Raw genomic sequence first — 26,714 nt, 5'->3', positions numbered from 1 at the left:
TGGCCTCTGACATTCAGAACTCTTTCCTTCCCCTTGGCACACTTTGCCAGTCTCCTGTCCCTCATCCCCTGGCGCCTCACGCTACAATTCACTTAATGCGTACTTTGTACCCATACAAGGAACGTAGATGCACGACGGATTCTTCTCCTAATTGTTGAAGCCTGGGGCCAAGAAGAGTACTGTTCCCCACTTACGAAGGCCAAGCCAAAGCCAGGAAAATGGGAGGGCAGAGAACCCAGGATCTCTGCCTGCCTGAGCCTGCAGAGGTGGCAGCTCCAGGAGGCCTGGACACACTGCAGTGCTCAGAGAAAGGAGGGAAGCAGAGCTGCTGCAGGTGTGGGGGTGGCCTCCCTGGCTTCCCCAGAGTGGCACAGGGGAAGGGTGACCCTCAAGAGGAGTGACTGTCCTCACTGCTGAGCACAGCTTCCCACGCTGACTCAGCTCTCCCGCCAGGTCCTGCAGCACACAGTTTTCTCAGGGAAGCTTCTGCAGTCTACCAAGGCAGCCTGGGACCAACCCACACCATGCCTGCCACAGCCACAGCACTGCTGTCCTGCTGGTCCTCAGGAAAGGCCAGGACACCCCTAAGCTACAACCTCCTGTAGACCCACAGTCCAACCTGGGGAGGAAGTGACATTCCAGCTCAGCCAGGCCCACCTCCAGGACATACTGCTTCACTGAGTCCTTGGAGAGGACACCAAGAAATGAACTTCTGGCTTAGCTTGTATTTCAGGAAAAGACTGATATTTGGGTCCTGTCCCAGGGTTAGCAAATGCATCCAATTAATTGTGGATTCTGTTCTCTATTTAGAAGACTCGGCTCATACTCCTGGCTAGGAACTTGTCCTTAAGTTGCCTCCCAGGCTGCTAATATCTCCCAGACCCCCCAGTCCTTTCTTCGTGGGAGGCAGAAGGTTACTGGGCCCCACTCTCCCTTCACACTGAGGATCCGGGGAGGACAATCAGGCCAGCTTTAATCATATCTGGCTCTGATCCTCTGGTTCCCCTTCATTCCTGCACCACCTAGGTCCCCTGAACCCCACCTCCCTCCAAGAGTCAATGGGGATCCTGGGGCCATGAGGGAATCCTCCAACAGTACAGTACCCAGTTCTGTGGGGTCACTTTCTCTGCTATCTATCAGTCTCCAAGCAGCCAAGGGTCCCACCTCCATCCCCCAAACCTATACCAGCTGCTCACTGACAAAGGCAGCCCCCACACTGTTTTCATCTACAAATGCTGTAGCAAAGCAGGCACTGCCTCATTAGTAATCACTTCTCCTTACCCCCCCCCCCCTCACTCCCTGGATTCAGGGACAGGGACAGCAGCAGGTGGGGAAGGCCAACCTAGGGCCCAGAAGGAGGCCCAGGAGGCAAGAAATACCAGGATTTCCCAAAGCCTCCGTGTTCTCATCCAACAAATGAGTGAATGCTCCTCACACCTACAGCCTCACCTGGAACCATACCCTCCTGCTCCATTCAATCAGGGCTAGCTCAAGAGAGCTCCCTCCTGAGGGAGGTGATGTCATCACCTCCTGATTTAGCTTTTTTTCAGCCTATACAGAAAAAAAGGTGGGGGGTGGGGGGGAGGCTGGGGGAAACCTTAGAAAAGGTACTGCAGTTCAATTTCCAGAAAACTGTCCTATACACAGACAAAACACAAAGCCACACGGTGCACGCCTATGGGCTGTCAGGGGCTTTCCCAAGAGCTCCCTGGGCAGAGACCAGTAGCTCCATCAAGGAGCAGGCTTGGAGTGAGCCCCTCTCACTCTGGCACAAACCCCTGAGGCAGGAACTCTCACTCTCCCACTTTTCGAGGCTGGAAGAGGGGCTCTGAGAAGGCAAAAGACTTGCTTGAGCCACAGGACTGTCTCTTTGACAGTTAAAGTCTCTTAATCGCCCCAAATATGCCCCTGAATTTCTTCTTCCCCTCCTCTCACTCAGTCTTCCTACCCTTGCCCACCTTCCAGTAGTGCCCTGTCCAGGGCAGTGTCACCATCCACCACATCACTGGGATCTGGTCCCTGAGGTAGTTTACCCATGGACTGGGTGACATGGAATAAGAGAGCTGATGCCACCTCAGGCTAGACAAACAGGGGAGCCATGGACAGTATGCATGGGAAGTGAGGGTCCTTGGAGCGACCATTCTTGGCCCAGGCCTCTGGGTCCCACGTTCGCCCCCAGGGCCCAATGACAGGCCCAAGCTTGCCCAGGGCTTAGACATCTTGACCAGAGCCCAGAAGGCAAGCTGACCAAAGGGTCCAAAAAAAGTAGCCACAGCTGTTAGAAAAGGGCCCAGGCTACTGAAGGCTCTCCTGTCACCCCAATTCCCTTCCAGCCCTAAACTCCCAGCAAAGCCCCTCCAACCACAGGCTGCAGTAGAAACCCCAACTGTCTCACCAAGCAGCTGCTGCCCCAAGTCCCCATCCACATGACAAAGTCTGAGTCATCACCATCCCCCACCAAGGCCTGCACCTATAGCCAGAGGTACCCACAGCCGGCAAGACCCCTCCACCTCTGGGGACCTTCCTGTGCTCTGACTCAGGAGCAAGGGATGCTCACTGCCCATCTGGACCAATGGCCGGTCCCACAGGGCAGAGCACAGGGGAGTCTGAAGAAGGTGGGCAGATCCATGGACAGCCCTCTCAGCTGACACCCAATCCTCCTGGCTCTCCAGCCCAGTGTCAACTCCTCATTGTGTTATGGTGATCCCTGAAGCAGACAGAGAAGCAGGCATGCAAGTGACAGAATGCTGTCCACCAGCCCTTCCAGCAACAGGTGTCAACCCATCCCTGTGGCCCCAACCCTGAATGGTGGACTCCAAGTTCATAGACTAGTCCTGCCCCAAGTCCACCTGGAAATGGCTAGATTCTACTCTGGCCAAGGCCATGCCCTCTGAGGACAGACAGCTCACTCCCTCTCCCTGGACTGAGCCTGGAGCCTAGGACAGTAAGACACCAAGACAATGAGTCTTTGGTTGAGCCCAGACTAGGACGTAGAAGAATGGTTCAGGCCACAGCTGAGGAAGAAAGCTGAGAAGCCTGAGGCAATACTGTGGCAGAGCCCACATCAGACCTGGTTTCTGCTGTTTATTCACACTCAGCCCTCATTCCACCTCCCCCACACTTTCCGGCCCCCCAAAACAGGCCTTGAAAGTGCCGACCCCAAAGCTGCCAGAAGCATGTCTCCCTCCCTGAGTTGCCTCCTCTGCCCTGGAACTCAGCTCAGGTCCACCTCCACCAAGGCCTGGCCTGGTGCACAGCACCTTGGGGCCATGCTCATTCCTCTCTTTCCCCAGTCCTGGGATGGGCACTGGGTGTGAGGTGGGAGCAAGGACAGGGACAGGGCCATCTCTCTCCTCAGCACCTCAGCATTCTGGCCCACAGTGGCCAGGCCCTGAGGGAGAGGACTAACAGGATAAGCAAGATCACTACAGCCTCTGCCCAGGTGAGCCACAGTCTCCTCCAGCATCTAACTCAGTCTACAGAGCAAGAAGCCCGCAGGACACCTGAGGAGAGGAGCCTGCGGAGTCTGGACAGCCTGGCGGAGGAATCCCTCCCCAGCCTGGCAGCTGCTTCCTGCACCACCCACTCACTCCCATGATGACCTGGGCTCAGCTGTGCAGGGCTCTCACATTGCAGAGAGGAGATGCCTGCAGCTCACTGCCCTTTCAAAATGCACAGGGTCACAAGTGCCCACTCCCAGACACCTGGGACAGTCCTCTACACCACCAAGCCCTGTCTCCACAGGCTCCAAGGCCTGACCCTCCCCCACCCCATGCTGTGACCCCAATCCCACCCCATCTGCTGTGACATGCAGGATCTGGGTCAGAGACTGGAGAGAAGGTGCGGGTCCAGGAAGCAGAGGGAAAAGGCTCAGCAAAGAGCCCAAGAGCCATGTCAGAGGACAGGGGCTCACCAGCCCTAACAGTGACATCTCTTGAATCCAGCAAATCACAGACTTCCCAACCTGTGACCTGCAAATTTTCTCTTATGGGTCACCTCTCTGCAGAGGAACAGGGCCAAGGCCTATTTGGCATCTGGCCTAAAACCCAACAAGACTCCCCAACAAGGCCATGGTCAGCCACGAGAACCCTATTACAGGACACCAAAAGTTGAAGTTAGGCCCCACCACAGCCCCAGGCTGTCTACTCATGCCATCTGACCTGGATCATCCCAGGGTGGCAAAGGTAATGTGAGATCTCACCCTGTAGTCTAACTCCAGCCTAAAAGAGTCACAGTACTTCTCCCCTCTCCCTCCTCCAAACCCAGTCAGCCTCCCAGGCCTCTGCCAGCCTTCAGTGCTGTCTCCCCATACCTACAGAAACCATGCATAGTGCATGCAAGAAGTAGTCAGCCTTCTGTAACCACATCTGCAGAATCAACAACTCAAGAAAAATGTGTCTGAACGTGAACAGGTTGTTTCCCTTGTCATTGTTCCCGAAACAATAAATACAGTTTGACAACTATTTTCATCACTATAGTATTGTGTTAGGTATTATAAGTTATCTTCTAATACCTACAGATGACTTAAAGTATTTGGAAGGATGGCCATAGGTTCGTGCAAATGTAACAGTCAACTTGCTTAAGGAACTTTAGCATTAGAGGATTTGGGGATCTGCAAAGTTGAGGGGGGGTCCTAGAATCAATCGTCCCAAGATTATCAAGGGATGACTATATGCACAGAGCATCTACTGTGAGCCAAGCTGGGAATATGGCTGCCACAGTGGCCGTAAGAGGCAGGGCGCTGCCCTCAAGAGCAGAGATCCAGGGGCCTGCTCCAGCCTGGACTCAGAACACAGGGTAGGCAATGACAGACCCAGAGCAGGGGAGCAACACCAGAATCTTCCTTGCCCATGTGTGATTGGCAGCATGGCTATTTCCTCCCCCAAAACATGAAAAAAAAAAAAAAAAGCCCACTAGTATTGCCATCATCTCATAAAGGAAATATTGTAGCAATGACTGAGACCAAAGTAGACAATATAATTTCAGAAGAAAGCAATTTCTTTGCATGGAATAAATTGGGTGTAGCTTTTGTTATTTGAGAAAACACGCTCGAACACACAGACACACACACATGAACATGTGTGCACAGTCTTATTCATCCTCATTTGCATTCATGTACCCCTGATTCTATGCTGGCTTCTGGAAACCCCAGACTTTCAGTCACCCAGAGTTCACCACAAAGCCCAAAGTATAAACCTAGATCCCAGGTGGGAATAGGGACACAAAGAGGGCCCCCCGAGTTTTATTTAAGGGAGGAGGGTCTCAGAGGTCAAAGTCTGCCATGGATTTTCCCAGAAGCCAGACCATGAGAGAGGCAGCAATGGAGATGGCTGGCATAGATGGCCCATGCAAGGCCACACCACTGCATCTAGCCTCAGTTTCTTCCTTTGCTGCCTGGGAATTACCTGTTTGCAGGGTTGATTACACAGGACAGGTATGCAGTGACCCAAGGCTATTATTATTAAGTTAATATTTGACAAAGCTTTCCCTTGGGGCAGGAAGGGCCTGCCTTTTTCTTCTTAGTTCCCTAGCCCTGACCCTGGCCAGCCATTGGCATGTACACAATCTTGTGGACTTGTTAGGAAGTAGCAGCCTCCTAGGGAGGGGCAGAAGGCCAAGTGCAGGCTTTCCCAAGCGGTATGACCCTTCCATGGAAGGAGGACAGCAAGAGAGCTAAATCCTGCTAATGGCTCTAGGGCCTGGCCTGGGCTGGGCTGGCAGCCTCCCCTGCATGCTTCCAGTTCATTTTCCCAATGGTCCTGATGACAGGTGATAGCACCGCTATTTCAGAGGAGGAAACTGAGGCTCAGAGACCTCAGCATGATTTACCCAAGGTTAAGAATGTGTGGGGAAGGACTTGATCCCAGTTCCCCAAGTCTGTTTTCCACTGCAGCAAGAGTTACTGCTTGGTGTGGAATCTTACAAGTGGCCCTCCCCCAGCTAGGCAAGGCCATTGTTGGCACCGTCCTCCCCATCCTCTAGTGGCCCCACCTCCCCCATGCTCCTGGGCAGGAACCCCTGCCCACCTGGCCCTGCACAAATTCCCACTGACCTGCCCTGCTTCAGTGGTTTTCACACAGGTGTCCTTTTCTTTGCATCTTTAATCCCAAAGGAGACTTGCCAAAGAGGCACCTTTAGAACAGGAAGCTCTTCCTCCCCAAAAGGTGCTCTCTCACCTGGAGACTAGAAGCTCCCTCCAGCCCCTCCCCGCTAAACCTCTTCCACTGCCCACCCACATGTGCTGTCGCATCGGAATCCTCAGCCCTGCACAGGTCTCACACATAGCGCGTGTTCCAGCTTTCCTGCCCCTATAATGACCCATTGTCATAGCCGCTTGTGGATGCCAGCTCCACCAGGGCCAAAGTGTGGTCTACTCACCCCTGGGTCCCCACTCCCTGGGACAGTGCCCAGCACATAATGGGTACCAACACATTTTACAGATAAGTGAATGAATATGCAAATGCCATCACCAGTTTACCAGGAGTGAAAAGTAAAGACCAGAGAGAGGGAGAAATATTCCCAGAGACGCAGAGTTTATGCGTGAGCGGAGATACACTCCAAAATGTCTGATTCTAAGCCTCCCACCTGGCACAGACTTCCCCTGTACACACCACAACACACACACACACACACACACACACACACACACACACACACACACACACACACACGCAGCATAGCACATCCACCACACACACGCACGTCTACCACTAGGGGCTGTGATCACATCCTAAGCCCTGATCAGCTAAGGGCTCAATAGGGATTAGCTGTCTACAGAGGCCTGTAACAGACACTCCCAGGGAAAGAAGTTGGGGAGAGGGACATCTGGGGAGGGCAGGCTCCTAGTGAGGCTCTGTGGTGCTGGTCAGCCCACACAGTAAGAATTTGCTATGTGCCTGGCACCTGTTGAAGACTTTCCTTTCCACAAGTATGAAAAGGAGCTATTATGATCCCCAGTTCATGAAGACACAGGGTTCAGGGAGAACTGTCACTTGCCTGTCCTCAGCCAGAAGAGGAGTCCAGAACCCCCATGCTCTCTGCTGTCACTCACATGGTGAGGTGTAGGCACAAGGTCCCAACTGGAAGGTAGGACTCTAAGACTGTAGAACTTCATGGCAAAAGCTCCCTGGGAGGCCCGGCCTTGGGGCATGGCAGGAGGGAATAACAGAAGCATTCTCCTAAATGGTGTCCCAGCCACTCAGCTTGTAAGGGACCAGCTGGGCTGAGACCACCCAGGGCAGAGAGTGAAGGTGAGAAGGAAGCCCAGATAGATTATGTGTAAGGACAGGGAGCAGGCTGGGCTTCTCGGAGAATCCCTGGGGTGAACGGATTCCCATGCATTCAAATCAAATCTGGCCCACATCTCTGGTCCAGCCAACCCCTCTCTTACTGGGAGTTGGAGTCCTCACTGCTCTCACTCCCCCTCTTCATCTAGCCCACATCTGAGCCTCTTAGAACCCTTTCTCTTTCCCTATACCCCAAGCAGCTGCAGTCGGCTCCCCCATCATCTGCTCCCCTGGACAGAACAGATATTGTCTGGCTCTCTGCTGTTACAAGCCAGCAGCCTACTGAGGCCACCAAGGTCCACAAGGGCTCAGGGAGGTCTAGAGGCCTTGCTTCCAACCTCCCCACACCCACCTGCCTGAACGAAATGCCCAAGGAGCCCCTATAACATACCCCACACCCATACAGGATGCTGGCTCAGGAGCCCTCCCTCCAGTGGGAAAGATGAACCCTTTACATAAATAACTTCTTCGGGGTGAACTGATCCAGGCTAGAAGGTGTGACAAAGCCTGGCCAAGCTCAGAGGGAGACCAACCCACAGCGGGGAGACAGAAAGGAAAAGAGGTCACCCCAGGGGTAGGAGAGGGAGACAAGGAAAGGGCCTGAGACACTCAAGGGCAGAGAGAGAGATGTACGTTATGGGTGGAGGGTAGTCGCTGTGGTCTAGAACCTGAAAAGGAGGGAGGCACATGGCAAATCAGTGGCCTATGTGAACTTCTAGCTCTATCACAAGGGCAGATGGTAAGGCCCAGAACCCAGCTGCCCCTTCTGTTAAAGGGGCCAAGTACACCGCTCTTGGTATAGACTAGCTATTCTTAAGGCTGCTGCAAGTATAGGCTTGGTACACAGCCCCACTTATAACAGCTACCGCGTGGGGAGACCTTGACCACGCAGAGGAACATGGCCATGTGTCAGGATCCTATAAATAACCACTGCTGTCCCTTCCTTTACTGAGCATCTGCTCAGCATGCCAGCACTGTGTGTGCAATGATAGCTGTGGGCCCTCCCCCTCCCAGCTGGTGTTCCCCACTGTCCAGCCTGCACCCCTCCCAGCATGCTCAGTGACAGCTATTGAGGGGGGACAAAGTGCACACTCCCACCCCTGCCTAGGCCTTCTTCCACTGTCATTCCCCTCCAGGCTCCGCCAGAGTCAGCCCCAGCCTCCCTCTGATGCACTTTCCCAAGTCCATGGAACTTCAGGGACCAGCAGGCCAAATTCTACCCCCATCCCAGCTGTCCTTCTCTGTAGCCACCCCATCCCCCAAGGGGTCCAGCCCGCCAACCTCTAATCCCCTGTCATCTGACCCAGGCTCCACCCTAAATTGGCTTTCCCCAGCCACCCTTCTGAGGCCCAAAAATGGACACAGTCATTTATAGAGGGTCCAACAGGCCAAACGCAATGGGAAGATGACCTCACAGCAGCCACAGGCCTGAGCTTCAGGCACGCGCTCTGCACCTTGGACACACTGGAAGGCCACAGCAGTGGTAAGAGACCTTACGAGAATAAGCACTTTGCAGGCCAGAGCCACATGCTCCCTGCCTGAGACAGCATGTCGGGAGGAGAGGTCAGCCTAGGATGGGGCACCCAGCATGTGTCCAGGAAGGAGTTGATGAACGAAAGACAGCAGAGTAGCACAGAACACAAATACATCCACCCACAGGCCTGTGCCAGGACTCTAAGCCAAGCCCCCAAATGCTTCTGTTTGTACATAAATAATCACTAAGTACCTGTTGGGGACAGGTGAAAGCCCTAAGGGCACAGACATGGGTCTGTCTAGACCAGAAGTGGAGGAAGGGAGATCAATGAGTAACATGGATCCCTCCAGGATCCATGGAGGGACATAGAGGAGAGCTGGTTCCATGACCCTCACAGAGCCCCACAGCAGGCTACCCTTGACTAGATTGTCACCCTCTGAGTCTCATGGATGTTCGCGCTGAGAGAAAATGTGGGAAGATTGGGGAGGACAAGAAAGGAGTGGCAATGGGGGGACTTTCTTCCCACGTGAATACTCTCTAAATGTTCCACCATAGCTCCTGCTGTCCTTGGTCTGAAAATGCCCCATTACACATCAATTTGACCAAGGCAAGGTGGGCACAGTGGTGGGGCTGCTTTTTAAGACTAGAATTGAGGTCCCATTACAATGGGGTACTGAACACCACCAGAAGATGCTGAGGAGGCAGCCCAGGTAGTGTACCCAGGCTATAACAAATGCAGATTCTGAGTGGCAGGAAGACAAACAGAAGAGGAAGGAGTGGATGAGCCATGGGGCTTGCCAGGAGCGAGGCCTACAACTCGCCAAAAAGGGCAAAGACAACCAGGATGGCTGTCATGCTGTCTTAGCTTCCCAAGGGCAGAGGATCCCTAGCCAGTGGCCACTGGGTAGAGAGCAACTGTGGCACCAAGCAACTGCAGTCTCATGAAGTACAAACTCAGGCTGGGCCAAGGCCACCATCCACAGCCCACCAGCTGTCAGCCAACTGCCTGAGGCTGCAGAAGAGGGGCTGAGGAGGGAGGCACAGTAGCTCAAGGGGCCAATAATACTTGGCCACTTACAAAAAGGGCACACAGCCATGCTTACTGCCCCTAGGATTTTCAAAGATGCTGCTGCAGAGAAATGCAATTGGGGCAGAGGGCGCACACCAGGAGCCCTAGGGAAGGGTCAGCAATCAGTGGAGGAGGGGGCAAGGGAACTTGTCTCCACTAGCCAGTAGATTCCCATTCATCAGCCTCTGCTGCTTAGGATCAGAAAATAGGCTCAGACCCAGAGCTATGGGTTCCAGGCACCTAGAGGGATTACCCGCTCATGGCCAATGAGGGAGCATTGCATATGCCACTGCTCTTCCAACCTGGGTGCCTGAGGTCTTCCCAGCCCCCAGCTAGTTATTCGTGGGGCTCTAATCCCTCTCCCTCCTCCTCCTCCTCCCCCTGGGGGAAGGGGATCCTGGAACTTGGCAGAGAGCCCTTCCCTCCACACCCACCCACCTCCTTAGCCAGCCACAAGGATGAGCAGTAGGGCTCTAAGGGAGGCAAAGGAGAAGCTTTATTTCCCCCTCCCCCATCACGTGGTTGCATCCTTAGGGAGCCCGCGGGTCTCAGCTGCAAAAGTCATTGTTTATAAACAGCCACAAGGCCTGCTGGAGAAGGCCAGCTGGTCTCCCGATCCCCACCGGCCCTGGGGGGCTACCCTAGCAGGAACACGGATTCTGCAATCTCAGATTTCAGAATTGGAATAGACAGGGGAAGTGGCGTCAGCAACTGGCGTGATCCAATTCGATAAACCAGAGGTGGCTTGGGATAAAAAGCTGACCCGCGACGACCCCCGCCCCTCAATCCCTACATTTCCTGCACAGTCAGGGCGCCCCAGGAAGCTCCGACTCCATCCCCGTCGCAGGCTAGGAATCACTCTTAGTGAAGAGAGGTCGGGTTTCCCTGCAGCACCCTCCACGCCCCTCCTCAGTGCTAGCTCCCCACCCGGCCGGTCACGGGCTCCCAAGCCAACACTACCATCCCCTCCCCGGCCGCCGGAAACCAGAAGTCCCAGCTCCGGAGAGGGGACCTCCTCCAGGGGTGCGCAGTCTCTTGCGACCGGCAGGAGCTTCCAGGCCGCAGGCACCCCTCGGGATAGGAAACCCGATCCTTCCTTCTGTCCGCGGGTGGAGAGATGGTGGGAAGGAGAGAACTGCGGGCGCCCATAACTGCGGGCCGGGAAGTAGCCTCGTGAGTCTGGGGCACATATGATCCCCGGGGCAGAGAGATAGCCTCCCTCCCTTCCCCGGGGTGTGCCCCGCCCGGTTGCCCGCGTCAGCCTGAAGAGCCAGGGATCGCGGCCCTGGGCCACCAGGGTGGGGTTAGCCTGAACCGCGCGCCCCGAGTGGACCCGGGAGCGTGGGCCGCCACTTCTCTGCAGACGAGCTGCGATGGTACAAAGCTGCCGGAGATGGGGGAGGGGGGAGACGGAGGGGGAGGGAGAGAACAGCTGCGCCCTCCCCTGCCTGGGCCCAGGTGGGGAGACCGAGAACGCTAACCCAAGGGGGCGCGCACAGCGCTGGGAGACACGGCCCGGGGACCACCTGGCATCGGTCGTCCGGAGGTGACAGGCCCCCACCCTGGGTGTAGGGGGGACAGGTGGCCGGGGCCGGAGTCACGGCTCGCTCACCTTCTCCTGCGCGCGGGTGAGCTTCTTCTGCACGTTGCTGGCGATCTTCCCCGCCGTCACCCCTTTGCTGCCCATCTCTGCCATCGCGGCGCCAGCCTCGCCCGGTGGCGGGCGCGGATCTCGCTCCCGGAGGCAGTGCGCGCCGCGCTCCCAGCCCCCAGCCCCAGCCGCGCGTCCGGCCGCGGCTCCGGCTCCACGCCGCGCACCAGACAGCCGAGACGACTGACGGAGGCGGAGCGTAAGCCTGGCTAGCAAGCCAGCTAGCAACGCGGGGACCCACAGCGGGAGGGACCGACGGAGGGAAGGGGCCGGGAGAAGGGGCCGGCCTGGGGCTGTGGTCAGCGCCCCCTATCCGCCCCCTCCGGACAAGATACTGCCTTTTAAAGGGCCACCCCTGGCGTCGGAACCTCACCGGCCAGAGGGAGCAGCACGCGCGCGCGCCCGAGGCTGCGGCGAGAGGGACTCCCTGGACTCTCCGGCGACACCGCCCCGGGGCGGAGACTAGCACGACAGTCCTGGGTCCAACCACACCGCGGCCCAGACGTCTAGGTCCTCCTCTCAAGCAGTCACCTCCTGCAACCAGGAAAGGGAGCCAGGTGTAGGAGAAAAGTGCTTTCGAAAATCAAAGATGATGAGCAGCGATAGGTGCGCGGCCCTGGAATTTCAGAGCCCGGATTGCTAGAGAGCGCGACCCGTGTGCCAAGCCCTTCCCGGGGTTCCCGGTCGCCCGGCGCCCAAAGTCCGCCTCTGGGCGTCTCCACGTCTCTTTTCCCGTTGCCTCAGTATCGGCCCAACGAAGTGCTGGTTTTTTCCAGTTTGCCAATAACTATTTTAACAACCACTTCACACTACTGCGCACTTACTGTGTGCCTGGCACTGTGCTAAGTGACTTGATAGGCATTATCTCGCTCTCCAGACAGTCTTATGAGGAAGGTGTTACTGTTACCCCATTTTACAAATAAGACACCAAGAGGCTTGGCACGAGATCTTTGATCAGCATCCATACGCAGCGTTGTCCCCTAATCCCTGCAGGAGGGAAAATGATGAAGGGTCATAACTGGTGCTCATTCGCTTGGCCAACAGACCGATGATGACATATCATAAATCACCGTCACTGGAGTGGGGCTGGTTCCAGAACCCCAGCAGATACCAAAACCTGTGGACACTCAAGTTCTTTATATAAAATGGCCTAGTGTTTGCATGGAAGCTACACCTATCCTGTGTACTTTCAGTCATCTCTAGGTGACTTAGATTCAAAGGTTACCTAAATACTTGTACTGTATTGTTTAGGGAATAATGATAAGAAAAATCTGTGTGCGTACTGGTGTGTGTTCAGTACAGACACAATTTTTTCCCTGGATATTTTTGATCCTGGAATGAGAAACCGCAGACAGGGAGAGCCAACTGTAATAAGTATGTATGGTGAGCTGATCCCACCCCTCCCCCACTACCCAAAGTCTAGGTCAGGAAGCCTTGCTTGCTGAACCTGGAAGGTTCTCTGAAGCTATATGGGCTGAGTACTGCTGGAATGTTAGTTATGTCCAGGAGCCAGGGCTGAGCGCCAGTGGACCCACAAAGCAGTCAGAGGAGCAAAGGTGGCCCAGAATATGGTTCCAGGGACAGGAGTTTCCTAGAACAGAAAGGGTTCTTGAAGACCTCATACCAAGCCCATTGTACAGAGAAACTGAGGCTCAGGAATGAAAGGTTCAGCCTGCCTTCACACAGGGCCATCTCTCTTTCTTGCGAGGTCCTCCTGCATGCTCTCTGGCTGCTTCTTCCACCCTGGCATCTCTCCTAACCTATTACTCTATTCTGCAGAAAGACAGGCTGAGGCTCAGTAACTGGTCGCTGCTGAAAGCCACACACATACTAATGACAAGCAGAGAGCTAGCCCTTTCAATCACCAAACACTATGTGAATTGAAAGCATTCTGTCAAAATTATTATTATTATAAGTCCATGCCCCATTTGTGAGTCCCCAAAACAACCTAAACAGCCTGGGTGTCTAAAGCAGTTTGCTCCTGAAGACTCAACACCTTTTCACCTCATAGTCTCTTTCTTCCTAATTTTGTGATTGTCAACCATTCTCAAAGCAATTTCTTCCAACACCCCTGTGAGGAAAGGAAGAAATAAGTAGAAGTGAAATCCTATTGTAGGATTTCCCTGGGAAATCTGGGAGACTCTTCTTCACTGGACTTTGGTGTTTCAAAATATCACTTGGCAGAAAAATTGAAGTGAAAAGAACCACAGCTCTATTTTTAAATGAAAGGTGATTCTTTATCTGATCTTTAGACTTTCCTAAACACAAAAGCATTGGAGGATAGATTGAAATTTTAAAATGGTTGTTTTGAAGTACAGAAAAATTGAAATTTTTAAGCTTCAAAAATACAGTCAACACAGAACAAAGTTTGGAAAGAAATGCTTGGAAAACATTAGTATCAGCCCAAGAAGTACAATGTAGGGGACTTTTACTTTCTTTATAAATTTCTATAGTATGCTATTTTGTGTTAATCTAACTGTCAAGGGAGGAGTTTTTCCACTTTGAAGATGAGACTAACATAAAAAATTAAACTGTAAAAAACTGGGGGAAATGTTTTTAATTCATAAAAATGTTAAGATCTCAATATAAATGGGAAAATAGCACAAATTGACAACTCACAAAATTGGATATTCAAATAATCCACAGGTTTAAAAAGTCCATTCTTTATCAGAAAAAAATAAATGTGCATTAAATCAATGAGATATTCTCTTTCATCAACAAATTGGTTTTTTTTAAATTATTTTACTTATGAAAACCAGAGTCAGAAACTCTCACATACTGTTTTCTGAGAATGTAAACAGACACAGAATTTCTGGAACGCAATCTTGTAATACAATAAGAACCTTAGTTATAAGAATCTTACTTACACTCTGAGTCCTATAATTCCCAGTCTAGGAAATTATTTTAAAATGTTAGCAAAGCTTTGACCACACAAATGTTCATCACAATATTCAAAACAGTGCAAAACTGAAAATATCCTAAATATTACCTTCTGAATGCTAAACAATTAACTAAATATGGTACAGTCGTACGTGAAATGTTTACCAAAACAATATTGCTTGTGAGGTTTTTAGTGATGGAGGAATATGATATTAATAGAATTGTGCAAGATTTTAAATTATATAAACAGTTAAGTACCAGCTACTCTCCAAAATGTGATGATTGACATCTCTGAGTGAAGCAGCTGGGAGTGGGGTTCCTTTTTGTTGTTATCATTTTCTGCTTTGTCCTTTTCTGTTTTCCACACTTTGTTATATATCCTATTTTTATCATCAGGTAGAAATTCTATTAAAAATACAGGTTGAAATGAGGGAGCAGTCTCCTAGGCCACTATTTAGGAAATCAAACCATACATGGTAAAATAGAACAAGAAAGCTCAAGAATCCGAGAGCATGTGTCTGTAGGTCAAGGGCTGGAGAAATGATGTTTGCTTGCTTGCTCGTTTTTAATGGACTTCATTTTTTAGAACAGTTTTAGGTTCACAACAAAATTGAACAGAAGATGCAGAGATTTTCCCTATATCTGCTACCCCACCCCCACCTACACAACTTCCCCATCAACATCCCCCACCAGAGTGGTACATTTATTACAACTAATAAATTCACATTAATACCTCATTGTCCCTCACAGTCTATAGCATACATTACACTTCACTCTTTAATGGGGGAAGAGACAGCAATGAGGCTTGAACTCTGGGCCTCACGCTTGCTAGGCAGGCACTTTTACCACTTGAGCCACTCCACAGCCCTGTTTTGTGTTGGGTATTTCCAAGATACAGTCTCACAAACTATTTGCTGGAAGCTGACTTCAAACTGAGATCCTCCTGATCTCTGCCTCCTGAGTAGCTAGGATTACAGGTGTGAGCCACCAGCACCCACCTAGCCATCACTCTTGATAGTATGCATTCTATGGATTTGGACAAATGTATAATTACATATATTTACCATTACAATATCAAACAGAGTTGTTTCACTATGCCCAAAATCTCCTAAGCCCCACCTTTCATCCATCCCTCCATCCACAGCCCCTGGGAAACACTGATCTTTTTACCCTCACCAAAGTTCTGCTTCTTCCAGAATGTCATACAGTTGGAATTGCACAGTACATAACTTTTTCAGATTGGCTTCTTACACTTAGTAATGTACATTTAAGTTTCTTCTATGTCTTTTCACAGCCTCACATTTCATGTCCTTTGGGCACTATATAGTATTCCATTGTCTGGACATTACCACATCCAGTCACCCATTGAAGGACATCTTGGCTGCTTCTAAGTTTGGGCAATTGTGAATAAACACTCAAGCGCAGGTATTCATGTGGATATAAGTTTTAGACTTTTGGATAATTACCAAGGAGTGCAGTTGCTGGGTTGAATGGTAAGAGTATCTTCAGTGTTGTAAGGAATTGCCAAAGCATCTTCCAGAATGACTGAACCATTTTGCATTCCCACCAGCAAAATAGAGTTCCTGTTGCTCCATCTACATACTTGCCGACATTTGATGCTGTTAGTGTTCTGATAGGTATGTAGAAATCAACTTTTAAACCATGGGGACCATGGGCAAGCCACAAGCCATCCCCTCCCTTGGAGGGGTTTCCTTTTACAATTCGAGAAGCTGTAGCATAATCATTCTATCTTATGAAGCCAGACACTTTGTTGTTGTTTATATCTTGTCTGTCAAAATAACCTTGGGTTTGATAAAAGCAGGACCTTTTCAGATAGAGACTCAGAGAAGATGAGTTTACCAAAGGCACTTGGCTGATAGGTCCTGTGTGAGATCAATCAGCACCCAGTCAGCTCCAGGGTATGGAATGGACCAGCTTTGTGCCTTGTCCTGGTACAGCAGGCTTCACCTCTTACAACAGAAGGGGACTGTCTTGCCCAGGATCCAGAAGACTCTACAGGCAGAACTAATTATTTCAGGGCATCATAAGTGTGATAGGATGTCCAAGAAGGGCCCTCTGACTCGAATTATCCTCTCTCCCTCTCATGTGTAAAATACCACTACCCTCGAGGTCCTCGATATTATGGGAGGGGCAGACACACATGGGATCAGATACTGGATCCCCTCTTTGCATTTTTCCATCCTTAGCGATACAAAATGTGGGGATAAGTTATCCTGTTTATGTTACTGTGGGAATGATGAACAATATTAATCGATAAAGCCCATGGAATATTTGAAGCGACTATTTATGACTATTTTGTGATGATACAGATGGTAGATGTTATAAACTGGTTCTTCCCTTCCGATTGTCCTGCTTTCCTCTGGAACTACTTTCTTGCTGGGTGTATTCTAGGGTTTGAATATGGCCTGAGTGTGTCCCAGAGGTCAATGTGCTGGAAACCTGATGCTCAACGTGACCATAGCAAGAAGTAACAGACCTTTAAACAGTAGGTCCTAGTGGAAGGGGACCAGTCATGAGGATACTGCTCTCAGGAGACAGTGGTGTAGTTCTCTAGGACTAGGTTAGTTCTTATAAGAACAGTTTATTATAAAATGAGGCCATCCCACATGGCTCCTCATGTATGACCAATCTACATGTGGCCACTGCCCTCTGCACATCTTTGCCGTGTTACAATGTATCCAGAAAGTCCTCACCAGAGGCCAGTCAGATGGGTCTATCCAATCTTGGACTTTCAGCTTGCAAAACTGTGAGCTAAACAAACCTCTTTTCTTTATACATTACCCAGCTTCATCTATTCTATTATAGAAACATAAAATGAACTAAGACAGCATGGTTTGATGCAGCTTTGTCCCTGGCACTTAATGTGTGCATACTCTGGGTACAAGGCACGAGCACATGGCCCACGCAGAGCCAATAAGCGTCTCTCCTGGACTGATATATTCTTGTAAGACCCAGAAGTTTCCTTTTCTGCTTAACTTGCTCAGTTAAGATGCTAGAAGCCTGGAGCTGCCAGAGGCCAGCTACTCACCACATGAAAGGTCTGCCTAGAAGTTGAAGTCAACTAGAGAGGGGAGCAAAGAAAGAAATAGAGGTACAGCAACAGAAGGAATGAGCTTGCTTGAGAACCTGATCTCAGTCATGCCTGAGTCCTGCCCACTCTCACCTCCAGCTAGCCAGCTTGTTTGGTTATGTCCCCAGAAGCTCATGTGTTGAAGATTTTGTCCCCAGTGCAGCAATGTTCAGAACTGAGGCTTTGGGGAGGGAAGAGGACCATGAGGGCTTGGACCTCACCATATTCCATTTATGGAATCATAACTTACTAGGCCATTGAGAAGTGGTGGCAACTTTAGGGGTGTTGCTAATTGGAGGAGGGAGGTTATTAGGTATATTTTGTCCCTGAACCCTTCCTCTCCCTCTCTCTCTGCTTCAAGGCCACCAGAACACGAGCAGCTCTTCTGCCACAGGCTCCTGCCACCATGATGTACCTCCTCACCACAGGTCCTAACAAACATGGACCTCAGAAACTGTGAGCCAAAATAAACCCTCTTTTTAAGTAGTTTATCTAGTAGGTATTTTGTCACACTGACAGAAATCTAACAGTTTCATGAAAACACACACGCACATACCTTTGGCTAAGCAAGCATTCTAACACTTGAGCCATACCCCTAGCCCTTTTTCCTTTAGCTTATTTTTCACACAGGATCTAATGGGGTTTTTGGTTTTGTCTTTGGTTGGTGGTACTGGGGTTGGAACTCAGAGCTTCATGCTTGCGAGGCAGGTGTCTACCACTTGAGCCACTCTGCCAGCCCTTTTTTGTGTTGGGTATTTCTGAGATAGGGTCTCAGAACTATTTGCCTGGGCTGACTTTAAACTGCCACCCTCCTCATATCTGCTTCCTAAGTAGTTAGGATTATAGGCGTGAGCCGGTGACTCTTGTATTCTTGCCCAGTAGCCAGCTTCGGACCACAGTCCTCCTACCCATGCTTCCCAGTAACTGGTATTACAGGTGCACAATCATCCACATCTTATTGGCTGAGATGGAGTCTCACTAACTTTTTTGCCCAACTGGTCTCAAACTGTGATCCTTCCTATCTGTGAGCCTCCCATATAGCTGGGAATACCTGTCCCACCACTCCCAACTGAGCCAATACATATTTTTCTTGCTAAATCCAATTTGAGATCACTTGTAATCAAAGAGACATAACTAATATACCATTCATATATGCCCTCTCCTTCTAAGAGACAGCCCTAACACAACCCTGATTCCCTTCAAGCTAGTCTCTGGAGCGTCTCTGCCTCACACATATGCAGTGCCCAAACCAGGAGAGTGTAGAGTGAAAGTGAAAAAAAATAATTATACATGGGAAGGAGGCATAAACCAGGAGTAATCCTGTGCAAACAGGGACACATGAGTGCCCAGCTGAAGGGTAGGAAATAAGAAGAAACCTAGGAAAGAGACCGAGGACATGCAGTTCTCAGTCTGCGCTTAGGTTGGAATTGAATCTTATTCACATCTGTGTATCTTTCCCCAGGCCTCTCCATCTTCCCTAGGCCTGAGGCAAGCTAGACTTAGGGAAAGTTTGGGAGTATTAGAACATATATAACTTGATACTGTGTTTGAGGTTGAACATTCCTGTCTTTCTCTGAGCCTCCTTTTCCATTGCAAGTGTCTGTGGATTATTCACACCCTGACTCAGGGACAACTCAAACCACCCCTTCCTGGTCCAGGGACCACCCATGCCCCTCTCCACTCATCCATTATTGGTGGTTAAGAATCACCAGGTTCTTCCTTTCCTATAGGTTAGCAGAAGTTTTTAAAGCATCTGGAGAGAGAAAGGCTCTCTCTCTGCTTCCAGCTTCCACCTGACCCCACCATGGCATTTTGTAACCTTCTTCCTTAAACTTTAATAAATGCCATTTCCTCCCTTACTACACCTATGTGTCCTGCCCTGATGCTTCCATGTGGAACACAAAGAATTTGGAAATCTTCTGATCAGAGACTGCTCACCCACCGACAGCAATCCTATGCAGTTTCTTTTAGGCAATGGCCACCATCTAAAGAACTCTCTGGAAGGGCCACTGCTCCAACCCCTCAGCTTCCAAACCTACTGACCCACATGTTTAGGTCCAATTTTACCAAGCCCTGCAGGAGAGGCCCATGGGACCACAAATTAGCTCCAAGGATATTAACAAGACTTCCAGCAATAAGTGAAAGGATTCTTTCCTTTTCTATCAGAAAATGAAGGCTCCAAGAGAAAAGACATTTCAAGATGACAGCTTGCTTTTTTCTGCATCTTGAATCTTTTATTGACCTCTGAGCAGACTATCGCATGGCTAAAAGGTCGTGGATCAAGAAGATGACAACATCTTAGGCTTTAGGCCAGAGTTCTTCAGTATGAGTCATGTGTCTCTGGGCCCAGCAAAAGTGGAGAGATGGGATAAAGAAACAGAGATAGACAGAATGAACAATATCGCTTGAGAACCTGGCTCCAGTCATGCCTGAATCCTACCTACTCTCTCCTCAACCATCCAGCTTGTTATGGTTACATCCCCTAAAAGCTCGTGTGTTAAAGGCTTGGTCCCCAGTGGCCTCTACTTGCTTTTTTTAAAGAAAGTCACACTATTCACCAGGTCAGGCTGTTGTTGGGGACTAGGGCTGACCTGAGCAATCCTAGCCCTGGTTGAGGGGACTTGGTAAGCAGTAGCTATTATTATGATATCCTGTCTCACACCAGCATGCAGCCCACACTGGTACTGAGACATAGCAGGCTGAACTTTGCCAACTTTACAGATGGGTAAACAGAGGTGCAGAAAAGCAAACAGCCCTTTGCCCAGCACTCCTTCAGTAAATCGCTGCTTAGCTCCTATAGAAGTAAGAGTACAGCCTTGGGAAATGCTCTCTGGAAGTTTACTATCATTATCTTTGTATTATCTACCAAAGAAACACGGCTTTCTAAACAAAGTACAGAGATAGGATTGCACCATCTGTTTTTTAAGCATTTCTAAAGTTTCACTAAGCTATAAACAAATTAACAAGCTAGGGGACAGCTAAGAGGACTAGCTGATTCCTTCAATCTGGGCTTCATTTGCAAGACACTATGCCCACTTTAGGAAAGCAATTTCAGGATATGTAACAAAAGCCTTACCAACATTTCTATCCTGAGCAGCATCTGAAACCCTATATTAGGACACTATTATAAGCACAAAGATGTTCCTCATGGTAAGCAAAATAATTAAAAGTTGGAGGCTAGAAGTGTGGCTCAAGTGCTTGCTTTGCAAGCAAGAAGCCCTGAGTTCAAACCCCAGTACCACCCCACCATACCAAAAAAAAAAAAAAGTTGGAACCAGTATAAATGTCCAAGCATGGGTTGGTTAAGTAAGCTAATTTCTAAGTCTTAGTTTATCTATAGTTTGAATATTAAGCTACCATTAAAAGTTGATAAATAAGACTTCAAATTTTTAAAAACCTCTTCCAAAGACACCATTATGAAAATAAAGAGGTGAGCCACTCAGCTGAAACTATTCACAATACATACATCTCACAAAGGACTGGTATCTGAAATATATAAGGAATGGCTGTAGCTCAATAATCAGAGGTCTATTAAAAAAAAAAAGTGGGCACATGGTTTGAAGAAACCCTTCCCAAAGAAGATACAAATAGCAATAAGCATATCATAAAGTGCTCAACTTCCTTAGTCTCTGGAGGAAGGCAAATTGAAGCCACAATAAGCTAGAACTACCACTAACAAAAATGGCTCAGATTAAATAGAAAGACCCCAAACAGCAAATGTCGGTGAGAAAGTACAGCAACTGGAACTCCACTCATAGCAACCCTCTCCTCTGCTAGATCCCTCCTGCTTTTCTCTTGACCAATTTTCCTTTCTCTGTCACTTTCTCTCCCACCTCTTCCTCTACCCAAGTTCATCATATATTAATTGTGAAGCCAGGAAAGTGTTTTACTATCCAAGTATTTATATGGTTGGACACACCTGGATAGAGAGGATCCCCCAACTTCAGAGTCCATATATCCATCTCAGTCTTGCCCAGACAGGTTCCTGTACACATGGGACTTTGACTAGATCCTTCCTAAAGACACATACACATGTATCTCACTTATCCAAATCTCTTCCCCTCATTTCTCCACTCAGCTTCCTAACAGCGTGGCTTTATCCTTAAAGACACAACTTGGATGTATCACCTCCTTCCAGAACTTTCTTTGATCCATCCAATTCAGGCAGGGCAAGTGAATACATACTCTCCTTGAATGCTGTGTTTGCCTTTCTCATATACCAAGCACCCATACACACCAGAAAGGCATTCTGCCATGCTCTGGGACCCAGTTCTTAACCAGACAGTGATGAGGTGCGTCCACCATGTTCATCCTCTTCTGGTGATAGTCAGAGGTGGGGAGGAGCTCACACCATTCGGGATAAGAATTACTTCCTGCTTAGGTGCTAACTTGAGAACTGATAGCCCCCTAAAGACACAATGTTGGTTACTCTTGAGTAGATGATAGGCTGTTAAAACCACAACCTTCATCTTTGGTTCTGGGAGTGGGAGGCAGAGGGGATTAGGATTGGTTACCTCTGACCTCCAGTGCCCTCCCTAAGGCTGAAACTGATCAGGTGCTCAGCAAACATATGTCCACTGTTGCTGCTGGAACCATCTATGGACGTGGTCCACCCAAGCTCCCAAAAGGTGCTTGTGAGTACTGGTTGTGAAGAAGGAGAGTCAGCGGCCTCCCTGGAGCTGAAATTTCATCAGTGGGCAAGTGTATTTGTTCAATGTTGCCTGCTTATTTGTCACTTATGTCCTACCTCCCCTCTCCTTATGGACACTGGCTACATTAGGTTTGGGTGGGATCTAGGATTCTATGTCATTGGCCATGCTTTACTCACTTTTTTCCTGCTGGTCTGCATTGTTTCTAGAGCCAATATCTACCATCCCTGCCTCAGTACAGGACCCCAGGGGTTGGTGAAAGCTCTGGGGAACATGGGTGGGGTCAACTAGCCTGGCTGGACCTTGTACAATGAGTACGTTGGGGCAGACAGAGATGCACATTCATCAAAGTGCAGGTGGCCAGCATCACTCTCACAGTGAAATCATGGTTTTTTTGCATCTTATATTTTACAGAGGAGGACAGAGAACATAATCATGGTTTTTGTTCTTTCTAAGTAAACATCTGACAATGTCCAATTCAGTGAGTACTGTCTCTCAAACACAACAATGCTGCCTTAAGTAAAAATAATTGACAGATATGCATCTCACCCCCACAATCCTGGCTCTGCAAGAAACACTTAGCTTCCTTTACTCTTCTCTTTCAAGCCCTGGTCCCACCAGTGGGTCAGTCACTTCTGCATCCTGATCCCATTTCTTAGAAAGCTTTGATCCTCCCATCTGTCCCAGCCGGTTCTCTACACTGTAGCCACTGGCAGTTCCCTCTCTCTCTCCAGTCTGGGGTCCCTTGCATCACCCACACAGCTGCATTGCTGGTCTGTTCCATGGCATAGGAGAACATTCTTCATCCCCCTCTCCACTGGGCTTTAGGATGCTCAACTTTAGTGAGCATCTCAGGCAGGTTGACAGACATTAGCAATCATTTTCTTTTCCCCTCCATGTGGAGATTCCTTAAGCCCAGACAAGAGGAGCAGAAGTTTCTTCTGCCTTGTGCATGACTGCTAAGGGCAAAATCTCCTCTACTCTCAGATTCTCCCACACTGGCTGGGATTCCTCTCTCTCTCTCTCTCTCTCTCTTTCTCTCTCTCTTTCTCTTTCTCTGTCTCTGGGGATTAGTCCTGGTATCTGAGCCAGGGTCTCTGGACAACCTAGATTTAATTTCTCTCACTTCCTCCCTGATTCCCCAGATTGCACCCTAAGAATGGGCTATAGGCAGGACAGGAGGAAGGCTTGCTCTAGGCTAACCAGTCAGGCATTGCCCCTAGTCAGCTGCTTTTAATCAGGTCCAGGTTTTTAATGGTCAAAAGCCAAGAATTTGATCCATTCCTTAAGGCAATAAAAGCAGACAGTTCATTGGATTGAACGGAAGATAGAAGTAACAGGAAATGTGAGGGTAAAAGCATTGGTTAGCATTCCAAGATACACTAACCCATGTATAGTATATATTTATATACCTGTGTCACATACCATAAATATTATACAGAACTATATATCTATAGCATATATAGCTATATCTACATAAGCATATATGGTAGTTTGTGCACACCCCACTGGAAGTGCTGCAGTATAAAAAGGCCCCTGCACAGGCTGAGTCTAAGTGCAGAAACAAAAGCTGTTTCCAGTGAGTTCTACCAGAACCTCCCCAATCTGCACTCAATGAGCAGCCTGGTTGCTGGGGACACACACAAAAGTGAACAAATAGGTCTCTGCCCACAGGGAGCCCTGGTCTGGAAGGAGACAAAACCTGTACGAATTCCTCATAGTAGATGGTAATAGCAACATAAGAAACAGCTTCCTGATGCCAGAATTTCTACACATCTCAGGAGAGAATCCCACACAAGGCATGTACTTTGAGTTGCCTTTGGCAAACATTCAAATGTCAGCACCAGTGAAGAAAAGTGACCACTCCTGTGGGACCTGTTCCTGGGGCCTCACTAACTGCAGCTGCATCTGCCTGGGGTAGAGAGATCCCTTCAGCCAGAACGTGATTGCTCCTTTCTAGAAGGCAGACCATCTGCAGGAACTAGACATTCCCCAGTAGTGAGCAGGCTGTTGGCCCAGCAGCTAAGAGAGCTATGAGGCAGACCAGAACTAGGCCCACCTACCCAAGAGTCCAAATGGAGACAGTTTGGCTGCCTGGAAGAAGTCACATTCTGGGGATTATTGGAGGAGGCCTGGCCAGAAAGGTTTAGCTCCCACTGCACTCCAACCACTGCAGCTGCATTGTGTCTATGCAGCCCTGGTTAACTCTGTACCCCAAAACTGCCTATCTGAGCAATCTTCCCCACACCAGTCACCTTCTCTTCTTCAGGCCTCCTCACCTCTCTTGTGCATGGCCCTCTTGGTTTGCACTCTGGCCTTCCCCTCCAGCCTGCACTCTCCATTGCCCCAGGGGACTTTTCTAAAATGTTCATCTTACCATGCCACTGTTTTGCCCTTCACTGCCCCCAATAAATTCCAAATTCCTTGGATCATTACACAGCCCTCCCCTCTTCCCAGCTTCCATCTGCCTCTGACTTTCCTCTCCCTGCATGTCCAGGTTCAACCCAGCCCCAGCCCTGCCTGCCAACCTCTCCTGAGGCCTTGATACCAGCTGCTCCCACTGTTTTTGTCTCTTTGATTCCAGCTCATCATTCAAGGCCCAGTTCAAGACTCCCATCATGCAGGAAGCCACTCCAGGTGGGCCAGCTGGGCCACCACCTTTGTCCTGAGATCTCCCAGCATTTACTCCACCTCATTTCCGTCTGTGTCTGCCAAGCTGATGGTGTACATCTTATTCATCACTGACACCCCCAACACCTGCCAGGGTCCAGAAGTGTTTGCTGCAGAGGCAGAGGGAAAGGGGGAGTGGGAGAGGGAGAAAGGTTGCTTTGGCTGCCTCTGGGGCAAGCACTGGGGTTTCTTCAATGGGTCGTCAACAGCAGACAGTGACCAGAGCTGTACAAGAAGGCCCAAACATGGCCTTTTTTAGAATTTTTTCTAAAAAAGTCTTTATTGTGCCATCATTTTTTTCAGTATTTTGAAATAAAAACAAACTCACAGAAAGTAAGCAAGATAGTATAAAGATCCCATGTGTCTTTCACCCAGTTTCCCAGTAGTGACATCTTGCAAAACTTCAGCCTTATATGAAACCCAGGAATTTGGCATTGGCACAATATATGTATGTAGCTGGTCCTCTGTATTCACAGATTCTGTTAAGTTAACCAATCTCTAATTGAAAATATTTGAAAAAAGTTGAGCCTGTCCTGAACATGTACAGAATTTTTTCTCATCATTATTCCCTAAATAATGAAGTGCAACAGCTATTTGCATAGCATTTACATTGACTTGGACATTATAGTCAATCTAGAGATGATTTAACGTGCACAGGAGGATGTGTGCACGTTATATGCAAACACTGTGCCATTTATGTAAGGGGCTTCAGTACAGGCAGATTTTGGTGTCTGCAGGGAGTCTTGGACCAACCTCCAATAGATACTGAGGGACAGCTGTATAGTTCTTTGTTGTTTCATCACATGCCTAGGTTCAGAATCTACCACGGTGAGGCTGGAGTTGAAGACAAGGGTACCAGAGAACCTCAGTCAAATGTGGACTCGACAACCTTTCAGACACAGGATTTCCAAACACCTTTACAGCTTCCTAATCCCTCACCATCCATTACTTGCTCTGCCTTTTCCCCATGTATTCGGGTGTGTATGTGAGTGTGTGTGTGCTCGTTTGCGTATAATGTATGTGCCTGTGTTGGTGCGATTAGTGAGTCCCTGTGTCTCTCTCTGATCTAAGTTTTCCCAATATGGGAAACTCCATAGTGCCAGTTCTTTGTTTAAAAAATTGTGGCCACAGAAGCCATAAGCTTTTCATTCAGGTCCTGCATTTTTATTCAAAATTTAGAAAGGCAGGATCATTTCATCTACAAAACAAATGAACATCTGCCCAGGACCACCTGGAACCTGAAACATGTGTACCCTGAGGGGAGCATTCAGAAGTGCCCTCGGGGCTGCCCTGGTGACCACAGGGGGCCATGGTGAACACATTGACTGAGCCCCCTCTGACTGCTGCTCGAAGTCACTTCCTGGACACACTCTGCTATCCCCTGTAGTCTTTTCAGAGCATGGATAGAGACCACCCAAAAAGTTTTCTTGTCCCTGTAATTGTTCTTGTTACAAAGTTGTAAAAGAGTAGAAAAAGTTGTTGGTAGCCCTTCATATGTTTATTCAACAAATACTAATTTTCTGTCCCTATGTTCTAAACAAGATGAAAATGAGAATGTATAAAACACCAATAAACAATAAAAAAGCCATAAAAAAAAAAAGAATACCCACTATGGAGCTTTGGCCCCACAAAGACCTGCATGGTGCTGCCACTTCCTAGGCACACCCTCCCCCACCATCCTCCAGCCCTGGCCACCACTAACCTGTTCTCTGTTTCTGATTTTGTCATTTGGAGAATGTTATATAAATTGAATCATGGAGTAAGTGGCACCCTGAGATTGGCTTTGTGCTAGGTAGGATGCCCTTAAAATCCATCCAAGGGCTCCATCAGTCCTTCATTCTTCCATCACCAGTGCTCGTGGATCACAGCTCATTCACCATTCACCTAGTGGAGGTCATTTTCATTTACTCCAGTTTTTGGTGTTTTTTTTTTTACTGTTACAAA

The 26,714-nt window shown here is 49.2% G+C and overlaps 1 protein-coding gene across 12 annotated transcripts in view; it reads right to left on the bottom strand.

Moving 5' to 3' along the window:
• The window catches only part of Bin1 (bridging integrator 1), a 50,047-nt gene extending 38,164 nt beyond the window's left edge, over positions 1-11,883 (bottom strand). For 3 of the 12 annotated variants that reach the window (XM_074070489.1, XM_020183661.2, XM_020183660.2), the window contains exon 1: positions 11,442-11,877. In XM_074070489.1, coding sequence (XP_073926590.1) covers positions 11,442-11,525 — 84 coding nt within the window. In that variant the 5' untranslated portion in view covers positions 11,526-11,877. Of the gene's footprint in view, positions 1-11,441 lie in introns of all 12 variants that reach the window. The other 9 variants (XM_074070492.1, XM_020183655.2, XM_020183657.2 and 6 more) reach the window with 6 other exon arrangements.
• Between the last annotated feature and the right edge of the window lie 14,831 nt (positions 11,884-26,714).

This window comes from Castor canadensis, chromosome 4 (genome assembly GCF_047511655.1).
Source record: "Castor canadensis chromosome 4, mCasCan1.hap1v2, whole genome shotgun sequence".
Classification (NCBI taxonomy): domain Eukaryota; kingdom Metazoa; phylum Chordata; class Mammalia; order Rodentia; family Castoridae; genus Castor; species Castor canadensis.
The sequence above is the reverse complement of the archived record's forward strand: the minus strand, read 5'-3'. Positions and strand labels throughout refer to the sequence as shown.